Consider the following 20,426-nt stretch of genomic DNA (forward strand, 5'->3'; position numbering starts at 1 on the left):
ATGAACTTGTCAAATAAGAAATTATCTTTTGTTTTCCATTCCAAAACGTTTTGCTATTGTGCACTATGATCCAGATCACATGTATATACAATTTATTGAGAGAAGGTAATAATTGCGTATGACAATTTTGTAACTGTGACTGTTTCAGGGACCTGCCCAGGGTGTCTGTGTACAGATGGAGGTTGCATTTCCCAGAGTGCTCTTTGTGACGGCACCGCGGACTGTCATGACGGCTCTGACGAGTTCAAGGACACCTGTGGTAAGAGCTAAGGAAAAGAGGATACCTCTGCCACCTGGGTTGGGCTCAAGTTACACATGCTCAACGTCAGTGTATGAACAAAGTGCACATTCCGTTCATCAATCCAATTTTACGAGCCTCTTTCATAATCATAAACACAGGGCCATATTCAATAAGCCGTTGCACAAATGAAACATTTTCTTAAATTCCAGAGGGCCCCTCACACTTGCTTCAGCTCTGACTTCAGTTGTGGGGACAGCCAATGTATGCCTCACTCCTGGAGGTGTGACCGCTTGCCGGACTGTGCTGACGCAAGCGACGAGGACGACTGTGGTGAGAACTATTGACACTTTGTTACATCTATATCATTAGGCAGAAAACGGAAGAATACAGACTGAAACAGGGACCCCCTGGACTTGTCTAATTTGAACACAACCATGCTCTGCTGCTCTCATCCTTATAGACCAGCAGAGGGCAAAAGAACTTCACTCCTCACTCCTACTTGTTCCTTTTACAGACACAGTGGACCTATGATTATTTCCTTTAATTATGCTTTCAGTAATTAAATAAATAGTAAGAATTCAGTGTGTTGTGTGTGTATATAGTAAACACTGATCTCTTCACTGTTTACTGTGACTAATAGTCTTTTGAGCTGGTTTGTTTCCCATAAAAATGTAATGCTTTTGATAAGGGCCTGTGTCCCGGACACAGACTAAGTCTAGCCCTTGACTAAAAGCACTTTAAATTCTCTATCAAGCAGATATTTTTTGATCCGTGTGCTATGAAAGTACAAACGAGCTCTGTTTCACATCCTGTAATGCATTCCCTTATAGACAGTAGTCAGTTTTCCATTTGAATAGGTAATTTCTCTTATCACAATCTTTAAATATGTGTGTGTCTAGCTGCTATAGCAAACCGTTGGTTGACTAATTGGAATGATTGATTTGTTTTTATTTCATCTTTTTTTAACCAGGTAGGCAAGTTGAGAACAAGTTCTCATTTACAAATGTGATCTGGCCAAGATAAAACAAAGCAGTTAGACACATACAACAACAGAGTTACACATGGAGTAAAACAAACATACAGTAGAAAAATAAGTGCAATGTGAGCAAATGAGGTGAGATAAGGGAGGTAAAGGCAAAAAAGGGCCATGGTGGCGAAGTAAATACAATATAGCAAGTAAAACACTGGAATGGTAGATTTGCAGTGGAAGAATGTGCAAAGTAGAAATAATGGGGTGCAAAAATGAATAAATACACCTGGATTGGTCCTGTATTCACTCTTCCCTGTCACTGACCCTATCTCTCCCTATGTAGATCAGAATGAATGTCTGGTGAGCAATGGCGGCTGTTCTCACCTGTGTGTAGACCTGCCGATTGTCTTCCTCTGTGACTGTCCTGCTGGCATGAGGTTGGTGCACGACACCAAATGTGAGGGTGAGTGGCATGTCCGAGAGTCATTGATAGGGCCCAGAGTTTTTCCTGACCATGTGATGTGACCAAGTTAAAGTGACCAAGTCATGTGTTTGTTGAAAAACTAATGGCCTAAGTCATTGGTTGCAGCAGTGCACTACAATGAATCTGTGATAATTGGTTGATTTTAATGTCTCAAATTAAGCTTGTGATAGACTGTACTTCAAAGTATGTGACATTGTATTTACATTTGTGTTCTATCTATGTCTGCGTTTAGACAGGCAGCCCAATTCTGACTTTTTTTTCACTAATTGGTATTTGTACCAATCGGATCAGCTCTGAAAAATATCTGATGTGATTGGTCAAAAGACCTATTAGTGGAAACAATATCAGAACTGGGCTGCCTGTGTGAACGCAGGCATAGAGGGTGAAAAGTAGATGTTTTCCAATCAGACATATCCTATTAAAATGATTAAGAAATACCCACCCTTTTCTCAGAAATTGACACATGCCTCGACACTGACGTCTGCAATCAACTATGTGTACATGTCAACGGAACTTTCTCCTGCGACAGGGGAGTGCAAGGCTAAAGGTGATGGCAAATGCTACCTGGGGAGTGAGCTGCTAAATACAGCACCTTACTGATCTCATATGTTTGCACCATCACACTGATATGAATGACGTGAGTACTAGAGGTCGACCGATGATGGTTTTTCAACGCCGATACCGATTATTGGAGGACTAAAAAAAAAGCCGATACCGATTTTTATTTATTTGTAACAATGACAATTACAACAACACTGAATGAACACTTATTTTAACTTAATATAATACATCAATAAAAATCCATTTAGCCTCAAATAAATAATGAAACGTGTTCAATTTGGTTTAAATAATGCAAAAACAAAGTGTTGGGGGTGTAAAAGTGCAATAAGTGCCATGTAAAAAAGCTAACGTTTGAGTTCCTTGCTCAGAACATGATAACATATGAAAGTTGGTGGTTCCTTTTAACATGAGACTTCAATATTCCAAGGTAAGAGGTTTTAGGTTGTAGTTAATATAGTATTTATAGGACTATTTCTCTTTATAGCATTTGTATTTCATATACCTTTGGCTGACTATTGGATGTTCTTATAGACACTATAGTATTGCCATTGTAACAGTATAGCTTCCGTCCCTCTCCTCGCCCCTACCTGGGCTCAAACCAGGAACACATCGACAACAGCCACACTCGTGGCAGCATTACCCATCACTCCACAAAAGCCACGGCCCTTGCAGAGCAAGGGGAACAATTACTCCAAGTCTCAGAGCGAGTGACGTTTTAAACGCTATTAGCGCACACCCAGCTAACTAGCTAGCCATTTCACATCGGTTACACCAACCATTAGGCTGATAGGCTTGAAGTCATAAACAGCATTGTGCTTGCGAAGAGAAGCTGGCAAAATGCACGAAAGTGCTGTTTGAATGAATGCTTACGAGCCTGCTGCTGCCTACCATTGCTCAGACTGCTCTATCAAATCATAGACTTAATTATAACATAACACACAGAAATATAAGCCTTTGGTCATTAATATGGTCGAATCCGGAAACTATAATTTCGAAACAAAACATTTATTATTTCAGTGAAATACGGCACCGTTCGGTATTTTATCTAACTGGTGGCATCCCTAAGTCTAAATATTCTTGTTACAGTGCACAACCTTCAATGTTATGTCATAATTACGTAAAATTCTGGCAAATTATTTCGCAATGAGCCAGGCTGCCCAAACTGTTGCATATAACCTGACTGCGTGCAATGAACGCAAGAGAAATGACACAAGCAGGTTAATATTGCCTGCTAACCTGGATTTCTTTTAGCTAAGTATGCAGGTTTAAAAATATATATTTCCGTGTATTGATTTTAAGAAAGGTATTGATGTTTATGGCTAGGTACAGTCGTCCAATGATTGTGCTTTTTTTCGCAAATGCGCTTTTGTTAAATCATCCCCCTGCGTTTCATCGATTATATGCAACCCAGGACACGTTAGATAAACTAGTAATATCATCAACCATGTGTAGTTATAACTAGTGATTATGATTGATTGTTTTTTATAAGATAAGGTTAATGCTAGCTAGCAACTTACCGTGACTTCTACTGCATTCACGTAACAGGCAGGCTGCTCGTGGAGTGCAATGAGAGGCAGGTGGTTAGAGCGTTGGACTAGTTAACTGTAAGGTTGCAAGATTGGCTCCCCCGAGCTGACTTTTCACCAAAGATGGTCACAAAAGCAGAATTGGAGATAAAATGAATCACTAACCTTTGATAATCTTCATCAGATGACACTCATATGACATCATGTTGCACAATACATTTATGTTTTGTTCGATAATATGCATATTTATATCCACAAATCTCGGTTTACATTGGCGCCATGTTCAGAAATGCCTCCAAAATATCCGGAGTAATTATAGAGAGCTACGTCAGATAACAGAAATACTCATCATAAACTTTGACGAAAGATACATGTTTTACATATAATTAAAGATACACTGGTTCTTAATACAACCGCTGTGTCAGATTTCTTTTTAAACGTTATGAAAAAAGCATACCATGCAATAATCTGAGACGGCGCTCAGATGTAAAAGAAGCATGTGTTTCAGACATAAGGAAGTGGATGGCTGCAAACTTTCTACTATTAAACTCGGACAAAACAGAGATGCTTGTTCTAGGTCCCAAGAAACAAAGAGATCTTCTGTTGAATCTGACAATTAATCTTAATGGTTGTACAGTCGTCTCAAATAAAACTGTGAAGGACCTCGGCGTTACTCTGGACCCTGATCTCTCTTTTGAAGAACATATCAAGACCATTTCGAGGACAGCTTTTTTCCATCTACGTAACATTGCAAAAATCAGAAACTTTCTGTCCAAAAATGATGCAGAAAAATTAATCCATGCTTTTGTCACTTCTAGGTTAGACTACTGCAATGCTCTATTTTCCGGCTACCCGGATAAAGCACTAAATAAACTTCAGTTAGTGCTAAATACGGCTGCTAGAATCCTGACTAGAACCAAAAAATTTGATCATATTACTCCAGTGCTAGCCTCTCTACACTGGCTTCCTGTCAAAGCAAGGGCTGATTTCAAGGTTTTACTGCTAACCTACAAAGCATTACATGGGCTTGCTCCTACCTACCTCTCTGATTTGGTCCTGCCGTACATACCTATACGTACGCTACGGTCACAAGACGCAGGCCTCCTAATTGTCCCTAGAATTTCTAAGCAAACAGCTGGAGGCAGGGCTTTCTCCTATAGAGCTCCATTTTTATGGAACGGTCTGCCTACCCATGTCAGAGACGCAAACTCGGTCTCAACCTTTAAGTCTTTACTGAAGACTCATCTCTTCAGTGGGTCATATGATTGAGTGTAGTCTGGCCCAGGAGTGGGAAGGTGAACGGAAAGGCTCTGGAGCAACGAACCGCCCTTGCTGTCTCTGCCTGGCCGGTTCCCCGTTTTCCACTGGGATTCTCTGCCTCTAACCCTGTTACGGGGGCTGAGTCACTGGCTTGCTGGGGCTCTCTCGTGCCGTCCCTGGGGGGGGATGCGTCACCTGGGTGGGTTGATTCACTGTTGTGGTCGGCCTGTCTGGGTTCCCCCACCCCTTGGGTTGTACCGTGTCGGAGATCTTTGTGGGCTATACTCGGCCTTGTCTCAGGATGGTAAGTTGGTGGTTGAAGATTTCCCTCTAGTGGTGTGGGGGCTGTGCTTTGGCAAAGTGGGTGGGGTTATATCCTTCCTGTTTGGCCCTGTCCGGGGTGTCCTCGGATGGGGCCACAGTGTCTCCTGACCCCTCCTGTCTCAGCCTCCAGTATTTATGCTGCAGTAGTTTATGTGTCGGGGGGCTAGGGTCAGTTTGTTTATCTGGAGTACTTCTCCTGTCCTATTCGGTGTCCTGTGTAAATCTAAGTGTGCGTTCTCTAATTCTCTCCTTCTCTCTTTCTTTCTCTCTCTCGGAGGACCTGAGCCCTAGAACCATGCCCCAGGACTACCTGACATGATGACTCCTTGCTGTCCCCAGTCCACCTGGCCATGCTGCTGCTCCAGTTTCAACTGGCCTGGGCCCTAGGACCATGTCCCAGGACTACCTGACATGAGGACTCCTTGCTGTCCCCAGTCCACCTGGCCATGCTCCTGCTCCAGTTTCAACTGTTCTGCCTTACTATTATTCAACCATGCTGGTCATTTATGAACATTTGAACATCTTGGCCACGTTCTGTTATAATCTCCACCTGGCACAGCCAGAAGAGGACTGGCCACCCCACATATGCTCTCTCTAATTCTCTCTTTCTTTCTCTCTCTCGGAGGACCTGAGCCCTAGGACCGTGCCCCAGGACTACCTGACATGATGGCTCCTTGCTGTCCCCAGTCCATCTGACTGTGCTGCTGCTCCAGTTTCAACTGTTCTGCCTTATTATTATTTGACCATGCTGGTCATTTATGAACATTTGAACATCTTGGTCATGTTCTGTTATAATCTCTACCCGGCACAGCCAGAAGAGGACTGGCCACCCCACATAGCCCGGTTCCTCTCTAGGTTTCTTCCTAGGTTTTGGCCTTTCTAGGGAGTTTTTCCTAGCCACCGTGCTTTTACACCTGCATTGTTTGCTGTTTGGGGTTTTAGGCTGGGTTTCTGTACAGCACTTTGAGATATCAGCTGATGTACGAAGGGCTATATAAATAAATTTGATTTGATTTGATTTGATGTAAATATATTTCTCCGCCATGTTGGAGTCAACAGAAATACGAAATTACATCATAAATATTCCCTTACCTTTGATCTTTCATCAGAATGCAGTGCAAGGAATCCTATTTCCGCAATAAATCGTTGTTTTGTTCCATAATGTCCATTACTAGTGTCCAATTAGCTACTTTTGCTAGCACATTTCCAAAAGCTGGCGCTGGTCCAGGCGAACTCGGACGAAAACTTTAAAAAGTTATATTCCAGGTCGAATAAACTGGTCAAACTAAGTAGAGAATCAATCTTCAGGATGTTATTATCATATGTAGACTATTTCCGGAGACCTTCTCCCTTACCTCACCTCGCTCATCAACTTATCCCTGACCGCTGGCTACGTCCCTTCCGTCTTCAAGAGAGCGAGAGTTGCACCCCTTCTGAAAAAACCTACACTCGATCCCTCCGATGTCAACAACTACAGACCAGTATCCCTTCTTTCTTTTCTCTCCAAAACTCTTGAACGTGCCGTCCTTGGTCAGCTCTCCCGCTATCTCTCTCAGAATGACCTTCTTGATCCAAATCAGTCAGGTTTCAAGACTAGTCATTCAACTGAGACTGCTCTTCTCTGTATCTGTCATGTTTGTCATTTATTATCATGTCTTGTCCCTGTGCTCCCCATTCTATTCGTTTCCCTCTGCTGGTCTTATTAGGTTCTTTCCCTCTTTCTATCCCTCTCTCTCCCCCTCCCTCTCTCACTCTCTCGCTCTCTCTTCTCTCTATCGTTCCGTTCCTGCTCCCAGCTGTTCCTATTCCCCTAATCATCATTTAGTCTTCCCACACCTGTTCCCGATCCTTTCCCCTTATTAGAGTCCCTATTTCTTCCTTTGTGTTCCGTTCCTGTCCTGTCGGTTCCTTGTTTAGAATTCACCGTGCTGTGATTGTGTATCGCCCTGTCCTGTCGTGTTTTTGCCTTCATCAGATGCTGCGTGTGAGCAGGTGTCTCTGTCAGCTACGGCCTGCGCCTACCCGGGCGACCTGCAGTCTGTGGCCGCTTCTCCTGTTATTCCCCTCTACAGACTAGAGGATTTCTGTTATTCCCTGTTTGGACATTTCCTGTTAAGGATTCAGGATTTGTCGTTTTCTGTTTGGACTTGAATAAACTCTGTTTCTGTTAAGTCGCTTTTGGGTCCTCTTTCACCTGCATGACTGAAGGAACCGACCAAGGAATGGACCCAGCGACTTCAGACGCTCGTTACACTGCCGTCGAGATCCAAGGAGCCATGCTCGGCAGACACGAGCAGGAATTGTCTGCTGCTCGCCATGCCGTGGAGAACCTGGCCGCTCAGGTTTCCGACCTCTCTGGACAGTTCCAGAGTCTACGTCTCGTGCCACCTGTTACTTCCTGGCCTGCCGAGCCTCCAGAACCTAGGGTTAATAACCCACCTTGCTACTCCGGGCAGCCCACTGAGTGCCGCTCCTTTCTCACGCAGTGTGAGATTGTGTTCTCTCTCCAACCCAACACATACTCTAGAGAGAGAGCTCGGGTTGCTTACGTCATTTCACTCCTTACTGGCCGGGCTCGAGAATGGGGCACAGCTATCTGGGAGGCAAGGGCTGATTGCTCTAACAAGTTCCAGAACTTTAAAGAGGAGATGATTCGGGTTTTTGACCGTTCAGTTTTTGGTAGGAGGCTTCTAGGGCCCTGGCTTCCTTATGCCAAGGTGAACGGTCCATAACGGATTATTCTATTGAGTTTCGCACTCTTGCTGCCTCTAGTGAGTGGAACGAGCCGGCGCTGCTCGCTCGTTTTCTGGAGGGACTCCACGCAGTGGTTAAGGATGAGATTCTCTCCCGGGAGGTTCCTTCAGATGTGGACTCTTTGATTGCTCTCGCCATCCGCATAGAACGACGGGTAGATCTTCGTCACCGGGCTCGTGGAAGAGAGCTCGCATCAACGGTGTTTCCCTGCTCCGCATCGCAACCATCTCCCTCCTCTGGCTTTGAGACTGAGCCCATGCAGCTGGGAGGGATTCGCATCTCGACTAAGGAGAGGGAACGGAGGATCACCAACCGCCTGTGCCTCTATTGCGGAGTTGCTGGACATTTTGTTAATTCATGTCCAGTAAAAAGCCAGAGCTCATCTGTAAGCGGAGGGCTACAGGTGAGCGCAACTACTCAAGTCTCTCCATCAAAATCCTGTACTACTTTGTCGGTCCATCTACGCTGGACCGGTTCGGGTGCTACATGTAGTGCCTTGATAGACTCTGGGGCTGAGGGTTGTTTCATGGACGAAGCATGGGTTCGGAAACATGACAGTATCACGGAGGCGCTCCGCACCGCTAAAGCTAACTCTCTCTCCTCTGCTCTCATCCTTCTAGACCTATCGGCTGCCTTCGATACTGTGAACCATCAGATCCTCCTCTCCACCCTCTCCGAATTGGGCATCTCCGGCGCGGCCCACGCTTGGATTGCGTCCTACCTGACAGGTCGCTCCTACCAGGTGGCGTGGCGAGAATCTGTCTCCTCACCACGCGCTCTCACCACTGGTGTCCCCCCAGGGCTCTGTTCTAGGCCCTCTCCTATTCTCGCTATACACCAAGTCACTTGGCTCTGTCATAACCTCACATGGTCTCTCCTATCATTGCTATGCAGACGACACACAATTAATCTTCTCCTTTCCCCCTTCTGATGACCAGGTGGCGAATCGCATCTCTGCATGTCTGGCAGACATATCAGTGTGGATGACGGATCACCACCTCAAGCTGAACTTCGGCAAGACGGAGCTGCTCTTCCTCCCGGGAAGGACTGCCAGTTCCATGATCTCGCCATCACGGTTGACAACTCCATTGTGTCCTCCTCCCAGAGCGCTAAGAACCTTGGCGTGATCCTGGACAACACCCTGTCGTTCTCAACTAACATCAAGGCGGTGGCCCGTTCCTGTAGGTTCATGCTCTACAACATCCGCAGAGTACGACCCTGCCTCACACAGGAAGCGGCGCAGGTCCTAATCCAGGCACTTGTCATCTCCCGTCTGGATTACTGCAACTCGCTGTTGGCTGGGCTCCCTGCCTGTGCCATTAAACCCCTACAACTCATCCAGAACGCCGCAGCCCGGAGCTGTGAGGGGAACGGCACCTCAGTACCTCCAGGCTCTGATCAGGCCCTACACCCAAACAAGGGCACTGCGTTCATCCACCTCTGGCCTGCTCGCCTCCCTACCACTGAGGAAGTACAGTTCCCGCTCAGCCCAGTCAAAACTGTTCGCTGCTCTGGCTCCCCAATGGTGGAACAAACTCCCTCACGACGCCAGGACAGCGGAGTCAATCACCACCTTCCGGAGACACCTGAAACCCCACCTCTTTAAGGAATACCTAGGATAGGATAAAGTAATCCTTCTCACCCCCCCCCCTTAAAATATTTAGATGCACTATTGTAAAGTGGCTGTTCCACTGGATGTCATAAGGTGAATGCACCAATTTGTAAGTCGCTCTGGATAAGAGCGTCTGCTAAATGACTTAAATGTAAATGTAAATATGTCCAATAACGTTCCAACCGGAGCATTCGTTTTTGTCTACAGAGTAATGGAACGCAAGGCGATATAATGACTACTGCACGTAACCAGGAACTGGCATTCTGCCAGACCAGTGACTCAAATAGCTGCCATCCAACCCACATCACACTAGAGGCTTCATTCCACATTCTACTGACTGTTGACATCTAGTGGAAGGCGTAGGAAGTGTGAACAGATCGATATCTTATTTGGATGTGAATAGGCGATGAGTTGAAAATCAACCAGCTCCAGAATTTCCACTTCCTTTTTGGAAGTTTGCCTGCCCTATGAGTTCTGTTATACTCACAGACATAATTCAAACAGTTTTATAAACGTCAGAGTTTTTTTCTATCCAATAGTAATAATAATATGCATACATTAGCATCTGGGACAGAGTAGGAGGCAGTTCACCATGGGCACGCAATTCATCCAAAGTGAAAATGCTGCCCCCTATCCCTTAAAGGTTGCCTATATAAATAAAGGTATAAATACAAATTTAATCGGCAAAATCGGTCCCCCAAAAATACCAATTTCCATTTAAACTTGAAATTGACCCTAATTAATCGGCCGTTCCGATTAATCAGTCAACCTCTAGTGAGTACTTTATGACCTGAGAGCATTGACGAGGCAAATGGGTGAAGCAGATTTAATTTCTGACAAATGGCGCTTTTTTGTTGTTGTAAAACATCTTGTAAGAATAGGAAAAACCCTACACAAAAGAGTACCTTGTGCATCCAGTTTCCTTTCAACCAACACCACCTCCACCCCACACAAACACAATGGCTCCGGAGGAGATGGCTGACGTCTTTACAGCTTCCTAACCAATTGTGCTATTGAATGTGTATTTGTATCTTATTTTGTGCATAATGTTTCTGAATAAAGATTTTATTCTTTAATGAGTCGGACTTGAAGGATTTACTTCAGACACCCGACAAGGCCCTAATCCCCGTCATTCACATGAGAAAGTGACAGCGATATTGGGGACGTAGGTTGGGGTGCCTTGTAAGGATCCGACGGCGAGTGTGTAATTTGCCTCTACCATCAGTCCTATTAGCCAACATACAATCATTGGATAACAAAATAGACAAGCTATGATCACCCTACCAACGACATTAAAAACGGTAATGTTGTGGCTGAACGATGATATGGATAACATACAGCTGGCAGGGTTTTACGCTGCATTTGCAAGATAGAACGGCTGCCTCAGGTAAGACAAGGTGTGGCGGTCTGTGTATATTTGTAAACAGCTGGTTGAGGAGGTCTCAAGGTTTTGCTCGCCTGAGGTTAGAGGTCCACCGATTATGATTTTTCAACGTTGATACAGATTTAATGCTTGAAGCATTGCAAAGAGCTGCTGGCAAAAACACGGAAGTGCTGTTTGAATGAATGCTTACAAGCCTGCTGCTGCTCAGTCAGACTGCTCTATCAAATATACTTATAACCTAATAACACACAGAAATACGAGCCTTAGGTCATTAATATGGTAAAATCCAGAAACTATAATTTCGAAAATAAGACTTATTCTTTCAGTGAAATACGGAACCGTTCCGTATTTTATTTAACTGATGGCATCCCTAAGTCTAAATATTGCTGTTACATTGTACAACCTTCAATGTTATGTCATAATTATGTACAGTTCTGGCAAATTAATTACGGCCTTTGTTAGGAATAAATGGACGCAAGTTCGCTATGAGCCAGGTGGCCAAACTGCTGCATATACCCTGACTGCTTGCACAGAACGCAAGAGAAGTGACAATTTCCCTAGTTATAAGAAATTCATGTTAGCAGGCAATATTAACTAAATATGCAGGTTTAAAAATATATACTTGTGTATTGATTTTAAAGAAAGGCATTGTTTATGGATCCCTCTGCCCCCAGCTGTGATCTGGACACCATATGTGAAATGATTGCCCCCCATCTATGTTCAGAGCTCGTGCTGCTAGATGACCTAAACTGGAACATGCTTAACACCCCAGCCATCCTACAATCTAAGCTTGATGCCCTCAATCTCACACAAATGATCAATGAACCTACCAGGAACCACCCCAAAGCCGTAAACACGGGCACCCTCATAGATATCATCCTAACCAACTTGCCCTCTAAATACACCTCTGCTGTTTTCAACCAAGATCTCAGCAATCACTGCCTCATTGCCTGCATCCGTAATTGGTCAGCGGTCCTGCAACACTAACTCAAAAACATTCTGGTACACTGTAAAGATCATGGAGAATGAGAACACCTCCTCCCAGCTGCCCTCTGCACTGAGAATAGGAAACACTGTCACCACCGATAAATCCACTATAATTGAGAATTTCAATAAGTATTTTTCTACGGCTGGCCATGCTTTTCATCTGGCTACCCCTACCCCGGTCAACAGCACTGCACCCCCCACAGAAACTCGTCCAAGCCTTCCCCATTTCTCCTTCTCCCAAATCCAGTCAGGTGATGTTCTGAAAGAGCTGCAAAATCTGGACCCCTACCCCTAGGATAGGATAAGTAATCCCTCTCACCCCCCCCTTTAAGATTTAGATGCACTATTGTAAAGTAACTGTTCCACTGGATGTCATAAGGTGAATGCACCAATTTGTAAGTCGCTCTGGATAAGAGCGTCTGCTAAATGACTTAAATGTAAATGTAAATGTAAATCAGCCGGGCTAGACAATCTGGACCCTTTCTTTCTAAAATTATCTGCCAAAATTGTTGCCACCCCTTTTACTAGCCTGTTCAATCTCTCTTTCGTGTCGTCTGAGATTCCAAAAGATTGGAAAGCAGCTGCGGTCACCCCCCTCTTCAAAGGGGGACACACTCTAGACCCAAACTGCTACAGACCTATATCTATCCTACCCTGCCTTTCTAAGGTCTTTGAAAGCCAAGTCAACAAACAGATTACCGACCATTTTGAATCCCACTATACCTTCTCCGCTATGCAATCTGGTCTCAGAGCTGGTCATGGCTGCACCTCAGCCACGCTCAAGGTCCTAAACAATATCTTAACCACCATCGATAAGAAACGATACTGCAGCCGTATTCATTGACCTGGCCAAGGATTTCAACTCTGTCAATCACCACATCCTCATCGGCAGACTCGGCAGCCTTGGTTTCTCAAATGATTGCCTCGCCTGGTTCACCAACTACTTCTCTGATAGTGTGTCAAATTGGAGGGCCTGTTGTCCGGGCCTCTGGCAGTTCCTATGGGGGTGCCACAGGGTTCAGTTCTTGGACCGACTCTTCTCTGTATACATCAATGATGTTGCTCTTGCTGCTGGTGATTCTCTGATCCACCTCTACGCAGACGACACCATTCTGTATACTTCTGGCCCTTCTTTGGACACTGTTAACAACCCTCCAGACGCGCTTCAACGCCATACAACTCTCCTTCCGTGGCCTCCAATTGCTCTTAAACACAAGTAAAACTAAATGCATGCTGTTCAACCGATCGTTGCCTGCCCGTCTAACATCACTACTTTGGATGGTTCTGACTTATGAATATGTGGACAACTACTAATACCTAGGTGTCTGGTTAGACTGTAAACTCTCCTTCCAGTCTCGCATCAAACATCTCCAATCCAAACTTAAATCTAGAATTGGCTTCCTATTTCACAACAAAACATCCTTCACTCATGCTGCCAAACATACCCTTGTAAAACTGACTATCCTACCGATCCTCGACTTCGGCGATGTTATTTACAAAATAGCCTCCACAGTGCCATCTGTTTTGTCACCAAAGCCCCATATACTACCCACCACTGTGACCTGTATGCCCTCTTTGGCTGGCCCTCGCTTCATACTCGTCGCCAAACCCACTGGCTCCAGGTCATCTACAAGACCCTGCTAGGTAAAGTCCCCCTTATCTCAGCTCGCTGGTCACCATAGCAGCACCCACCTGTAGCACACGCTCCAGCAGGTATATCTCTATGGTCACCCCAAAAACCAATTCTTCCTTTTGCCGCCTCTCCTTCCAGTTCTCTGCTGCCAATGACTGGAACGAACTACAAAAATCTCTGAAACTGTAAACACATCTTCCTCACTAGCTTTAAGCACCCGCTGTCAGAGCAGCTCACAGATTACTGCACCTGTACCTATGCCCATCTATAATTTAGCCCAAACAACTACCTCTCCCTTACTGTATTTATTTATTTATTTTGCTCCTTTGCACACCATTATTTCTATCTCTACGTTGCACATTCTTCCACTGTAAATCTACCATTCCGTGTTTTACTTGCTATATTGTATTTACTTTGCCACAATGGCCTTTTTTTGTCTTTACCTCCCTTATCTCACCTAATTTGCTCACATTGTATTTAGATTTATTTTTCTACTGTATTATTGACTGTATGTTTTTTACTCCATGTGTAACTCTGTTGTATGTGTCGAACTGCTTTGCTTTATCTTGGCCAGGTCGCAATTGTAAATGAGAAGTTGTTCTCAACTTGCCTACCTGGTTAAATAAAGGTGTAAAAAAAAAGTGGTGTCCAAAAATACCGATTACCGATTGTTACGAAAACTTGAAATCGGCCCCAATTAATCGGCCATTCCGATTAATCGGTCGACCTTTACCTGCAGTAGAGTATCTCATGATAAGCTATAGACCACACTATTTACCAAGAGTTTTCATCTATATTTTTCGTGGCCGTCTATTTACCACCGCAAACCAATGCTGGCACGAAGACCGCACTCAATGAGCTGTTTAAGGACATAAGCAATCAGGAAACGCTCATCCTGAGACGGCGCTCCTAGTGGCCAGGGATTTTAATGCAGGGTAACTTACATCTGTTTTACCTCATTTCTACCAGCATGTAACATGCAACCAAAGGAGAAAAAAAACTCAACCACCTTTGCTCCACACACAGAGACTCGTACAAAGCTCTCCCTCGCCCCCATTTGCCAAATCTGACCATAATTCCATCTTCTAAAGCAGGAAGCACCAGTGACTCGGGTCAATAAAGAAGTGATCAGATGATTCAGGTGCTAAACTACAGGACTGTTTTGCTAGCACAGACTGGAATATGTTCCGGGATTCTTCCGATGGCATTGAGGAGTACACCACATCAGTCACTGGCTTCATCAATAAGTACATCGATGACGTCGTCCCCACAGTGACCGTACGTACATACCCATAAGCCATGGATTACAGGCTACTGAGCTAAAGGGTAGAGCTGACACTTTCAAGGAGTGGGACGCTAACCCGGAAGCCTATAAGAAAGCCCGCTATGCCCTACGACGAACCATCAAAGAGTCAATACAGAACTAAGATTGAATCGTACTACACCAGCTCTGACGCTCGTCGGATGTGGCAGGGCTGGCAAACTATAAGACTTCCAAGGAAGCACAGCCACGAGCTGCCCAGTGATACGAGCCAAATTACTTCTGTGCTCGCCTCGAGGCTAGCAACACTGAAGCATGCATGAATGTCAGCTGTTCCCGACCCGTAGCACTCACGCCTGTAGTAACGAAGAGCTCTGAAAGGTTGGTCATGGCTCACGTCAACATCATTATCCCAGAAACCCTAGACCCACTCCAATTTGCATACCGCCCCAACAGATCCACAGATGATGCAATCTCTATTTGACTCCACACTGCCCTTTACCACCTGGACAAAAGGAATACCTATGTGAGAATGCTATTCATTGACTACAGCTCAGTGTTCAACACCATAGTGCTCTCAAAGCTTCTCACTAAGCTAAGGATCCTGGGACTAAACACCTTCCTCTGCAACTGAATCTCTGCAACTTCCTGATGGGCCGCCCCCAGGTGGTAAGGTTAGGCAACAACACGTCTGCCACGCTGATTCTCAACACGGGGGCCCCTCAGGGATGCAACCTCAGTCCCCTCCTGTACTCCGTTCACTCACGACTGAATGGCCTGGCACGACTCCAACATCAAGTTTGCCGATGACACAACAGTGGTAGGCCTGATCACTGACAACAATGATACAGCCTGTCGGTAGGAGGTCAGATACCTGTCTGTGTGGTACCAGGATAACAACCTCTCCCTCAACGTGATCAAGACAAAAGGGATGATTGTGGACTACAGGGAAAGTGCACGAGCACGCCCCCATTCTCATCAACGGGTCTGTTGTGGAGCAGGCTGAGAGCTTCAAGTTCCTTGAGGTGTCTACATCACCAGCAAACTATCATGGTCCAAACACACCAAGACAGTTGTGAAGAGGACACAACAAAGCCTATCCCCCCCTCAGATCCTCAAAGTTCTACAGCTGCACCATCGAGAGCATCCTGACTGGTTGCATCACCGACTGGTATGGCAACTGCTCGGCCTCTGACCGCAGGGCACTACAGAGGGTAGTGCGTACGGCCCGTCACCTAAGTCATAGACAGTTTTCTCTGCTACCACAAGCAGAGCGGTACCGGAGCGTCAAGTCTAGGTCCAAAAGACTTCTTAACAGCTTCTACACCCAAGCCATAAGACTCCTGAACAGCGAATCAAATGGCTACCTAGTCTAGTTGCATTGTCCCTATTTCCCCTGCTGCTCTTTAATTATTTGTTTCAATTTTCTTACCTAACACTTTATTTTTCTTAAAACTGTATTGTTGGTTAAGGGCTTGTAAGTAAGCAATTCACTAAGGTCTACACCTGTTGTATTCAGTGCGTGTGACAAATAACATTTGATTTGATTCTTGTTTGCACCAAGACTTAGGGTTCAGAAAATATCTTTAAATATTTTCCCTTTGGATCTGGTTCCTGTCAAATTGTAACCCAGCTCAAATATTTACCAACCAACCTGCCCAAGGTGGGGCATCTGCGCCACTTGACAGCTTCCTTTATCTAATGTGATTTTATGTGAATGTCAATGCTTACTGCAAGTAACTTTTTTTCTGACCTTGTGAATGTGTACGGAACAGAGGGCTTGAACAAGGGGTGTGTTGAGCGAAGCAGTAATTTTTTTTGTGATCAGGGTTAATGGAGTAAACTATTTCTCTAGTGAATAGGAAGTATAAGAAATCCAAATTTATTGTTCTCCAACACCAGATCATGGAAGTTAGTCCATTACCCTGGCAATGATTACCAGGCCTTTCATCTTTGTGAAGGGAGAATCAAGTATTGCCTTAAAGCTACAATATTTAACTTTTGTGCGATCCGACCAAATTCACATAGGAATGTTATTTATGGATCTTTCATTCTCGTGGTAAACAAGTCTGTGCGCTATTTCTTATTTAAATTTTTTCCCTTTTTCATGGTATCCAATTGTTGCAGTAGCTACTGGAGAGATGAAGGTTGAAAGTCATGCATCCTCCGATACACAACCCAACCAAGCAGCACTGCTTCTTACCCGAAGCCAGCCGCACCATTGTGTCGGAGGAAACACCGTGCACCTGGCAACCTTGGTTAGCGCACACTGCGCCCGGCCCGCCACAGGAGTCACTGGTGCGCGATGAGACAAGGATTTCCCTACCAGCCAAACCCTCCCTAACCGGGACGACGCTAGGCCAATTGTGCGTCGCCCCACGGACCTCCGCAAATCCAGAGTTCAGTACAGCGTCCTTAACCACTGCGCCACCCGGGGGGGCCCCTTCTGTGCGCTATTTCTATGCTTCATGTTCCTAAGTTTCGTTTTTGCGTCTTTTATATTACATTTTGTTGACCAGCTGAAAATACAGTAATTTTGGTTATGGAAAATATTTCAGTGGCTTAGATGTTACAATGATTCTCTACACAATGAATGCTTGTTTTGTCACAAACTGAAATTAGGTTAACTTTTGTTATTGACCAAATACTTATTTTCCATCATAATTTGCAAATAAATTCATTAAAAATCCTACAATGTGATTTTCTGGATTTTCTTCCCCTCATTTTGTCTGTCATAGTTGAAGTGTACCTATGATGAAAATTACAGGCCTCATCTTTTTAAGTGGGAGAACTTGCACAATTGGTGGCTGACTAAATACTTTTTTTGCCCCACTGTATGTATATATGTGTATGTGTGTGTGTATGTGTGTGTATATATATATATATATATATATATATATATATATATATATATATATATATACACATACACATATACACATATATATTTACAAATATATACACATACATAAATATATATATATGTATGTATACGTGTATACGTGTATAAATGTATGTAAAATTTGTATATATATATATATATATATATATATGTATGTTTTTTTTTTTTTAGATTTGAAAAAATGTAGAGGGGTGAGGAGGGTCTGTTGTACACTGCTTTATGGCAAGCTCCAGATCGCTATCAATGTGTGAAAGACAGGGTGCAAGACAGGAGCCAGTTCGCGTGTGTTTGTTTGTGGCAGCCAGCCACTGGAGCAAACTACTAAAAACAAGTAAGGCCAACAGCAGGCAGGTACACCCACTCAAGATAAAGAACATCATTTTGACCCCCCCCCCCCCCACAGACACAGAAGGAGGAATAGCATGTGTGAATCTTATGCACTGTACATACAATACTAAATCTACAATCGGCTGTTTTTCCCCTGGCTACAATCACGGGCAGCCATTCTGTGACCACACAATTACCCACAAACAAATCATGTTTATAGAGTGGCACCCCGTATTATCTCCATATTCAACAGCGTTTAAGAAATATGTTACCTTCAACAGTGTTATATTGTGATCAATCCATCAATATTTTTTGATTATTGGTGTTGTAAAAATGTTAGCTAACGGGTTAGCAATTAGCATGTTTGGCATTTCAGTGGAAATACTACTGTTCCATACACTCTGCTGCTCACGGCTCCCCTACTTCTCTCTGTGTTTACTAGTGTGAACAGCCCATTGACTTTGTCAGTATTGTACTGAGAAGCAAAATGGAATACTCTTTTAGTCATCTTGCCCAATATCAATAACGAGTCACATAATAAGTTGCATGGACTCACTGTGTGCACACATTGAATATCCCTTTAAGCATGGTGAAGTTATTCATTATGCTTTGGATGGTGTATTAATACACCCAGTCACTACAAAGATACAGGTGCTCTTCCTAACTCCGACGCCAGAGAGGAAGGCAACCGCTCAGGGATTTCACCATGAGGCCAATGGTGCCTTTTTAAAAGTTAGAGTTGAATGGCTGTGATAGAACACTGAAGATAGATCAACATTGTACTTACTCTACAATACTAACCTAATTGACAGTGTGAAAAGGATGCCTGTACAGAATAAAAATATTCCGAAACATGCATCCTGTTTGCAACAAGGCACTAATGTAATACTGCAAAAAAACTGGCAAAGCAATTAACCCTTTGTCCTGAATACAAAGTGTTATGTTTGGGGCAAATACAATACATTACTGAATACCAGTCGCCATATTTTCAAGCATATAGTGGTGGCTGCATCATAGTGTGGGTATGCTTGTAATCGTTAAGGACTTGAGTTGGAGCTAAACACAAGCAAAATCCTAGTGGAAAACCTGGTACATTATGCTTAATTGTAAGTCGCTCTGGATAAGAGCGTCTGCTAAATGACTGAAATGTAAACGTTAATACACTCTGAAGTGTGGTATTCTGGATGTTGCCAAATGTTTGTTCACTGCTCTCTCACTTCTCTATCAGGGACATGTATACTGGAGTGAACAGGCCACCCACTCAATCTGTAGTGCTGACAAGCACAATGGCAGCCTCTACAGAGTCATCCTGCCCAATATCGCTTTCCCTGGTACGCTTTCCCTGGTGAACTCGTTCACCCAGTTCTTCAACCAAAAGGTTTGTCTTTCAGCCCATGGAGTGAACTGTGTGATGTTTTCAAGGCACAAATGCTTAGTCAACCCCAGTTTGTCATGTTATTTGACTGATGGTATATCACTTATGTTTCCAGGCTCTGCTGTATGTGGGAATACCAGTAGAGTTTCTCCATATGAGTGTGTGCCATACCTTTTCTCTGGAACAGGCTCTCCCAGCTTCACCTGCGTTTCTCCAACAGGTGATGGTGAGTATGCAGAAGTGGAATGTAGGGTGGTTATTAGCTAAAGGTTCAGTGCAGCAGTTTTTATCCCAATAAAATCATTTTTGGGTAACAATTAAGTTCATTTGTTCTTAACTCACTTGCCTAGTAAAATAAAAAATAAAAAATAGGTGGGTTTTTAGCAATTAATCCAGCATTTGTCACACAATGCCACAGATGTCTCTTATGGTGTATGTATATATCTCATCTGTGGAAATGTACAAAATATAATATCAATCAGATGTAAGGAAAGATTCAAATGATATGTGATAGGTACACATTGGCCACTAATTTGTAGTTTATCAGTCTATATAAGTAGTTAATACAGCATTTTACAGTGCCTTTGGAAATTATTCAGACTCCTGACTTTTTCCACATTTTGTTACATTACAGCCTTATTCTATAATTGATTAAATCGTTTTTTCTCAATTAATTTTTAAATTTTTAAATATTTTAAATATTTTTTTTTACAAATGTAGTTCAAATAAACTGATATCCCATTTACATAGATATTCAGACCCTTCACTCAGTACTTGGCACACCTGTATTTGGGGAGTTTCTCCCATTCTTCTCTGCAGATCCTC

General features: G+C 43.9%; 1 protein-coding gene across 3 annotated transcripts; it reads left to right on the forward strand.

Moving 5' to 3' along the window:
• The first annotated feature begins 407 nt into the window (after positions 1-407).
• LOC123991500 (low-density lipoprotein receptor-related protein 8-like) lies at positions 408-19,827 on the forward strand. Of its 3 annotated transcripts, none has more exons than XR_006830810.1 (4): positions 408-571; positions 1,555-1,674; positions 19,455-19,604; positions 19,717-19,827. XR_006830810.1 is itself a non-coding variant. In XM_046293116.1 (3 exons), exons 1-3 carry the CDS (start codon positions 427-429, stop codon positions 2,238-2,240), a joined length of 357 nt encoding a protein of 118 aa, XP_046149072.1. In that variant the 5' UTR covers positions 408-426; the 3' UTR covers positions 2,241-2,255. The 3 variants fall into 3 exon arrangements, 1 of the variants encoding a protein (XP_046149072.1); XR_006830813.1 differs by having other exon boundaries at positions 1,555-1,668; XM_046293116.1 differs by lacking the exons at positions 19,455-19,604; positions 19,717-19,827 and adding an exon at positions 2,149-2,255.
• The last annotated feature ends 599 nt before the right edge of the window (positions 19,828-20,426 follow it).

The sequence above is a fragment of the Oncorhynchus gorbuscha genome, linkage group LG02 (genome assembly GCF_021184085.1).
Source record: "Oncorhynchus gorbuscha isolate QuinsamMale2020 ecotype Even-year linkage group LG02, OgorEven_v1.0, whole genome shotgun sequence".
NCBI classification, from domain to species: Eukaryota; Metazoa; Chordata; class Actinopteri; order Salmoniformes; family Salmonidae; genus Oncorhynchus; species Oncorhynchus gorbuscha.

Bases quoted from the DNA above. Each gene is read 5' to 3' on its own strand.
- LOC123991500 (XM_046293116.1), top strand. From the start codon at position 427: ATGAAACATTTTCTTAAATTCCAGAGGGCCCCTCACACTTGCTTCAGC. The intron at 572-1,554 runs GTGAGAACTATT...CTCCCTATGTAG, and splicing joins AAGCGACGAGGACGACTGTG to ATCAGAATGAATGTCTGGTG. The intron at 1,675-2,148 runs GTGAGTGGCATG...CCCTTTTCTCAG, and splicing joins GCACGACACCAAATGTGAGG to AAATTGACACATGCCTCGAC.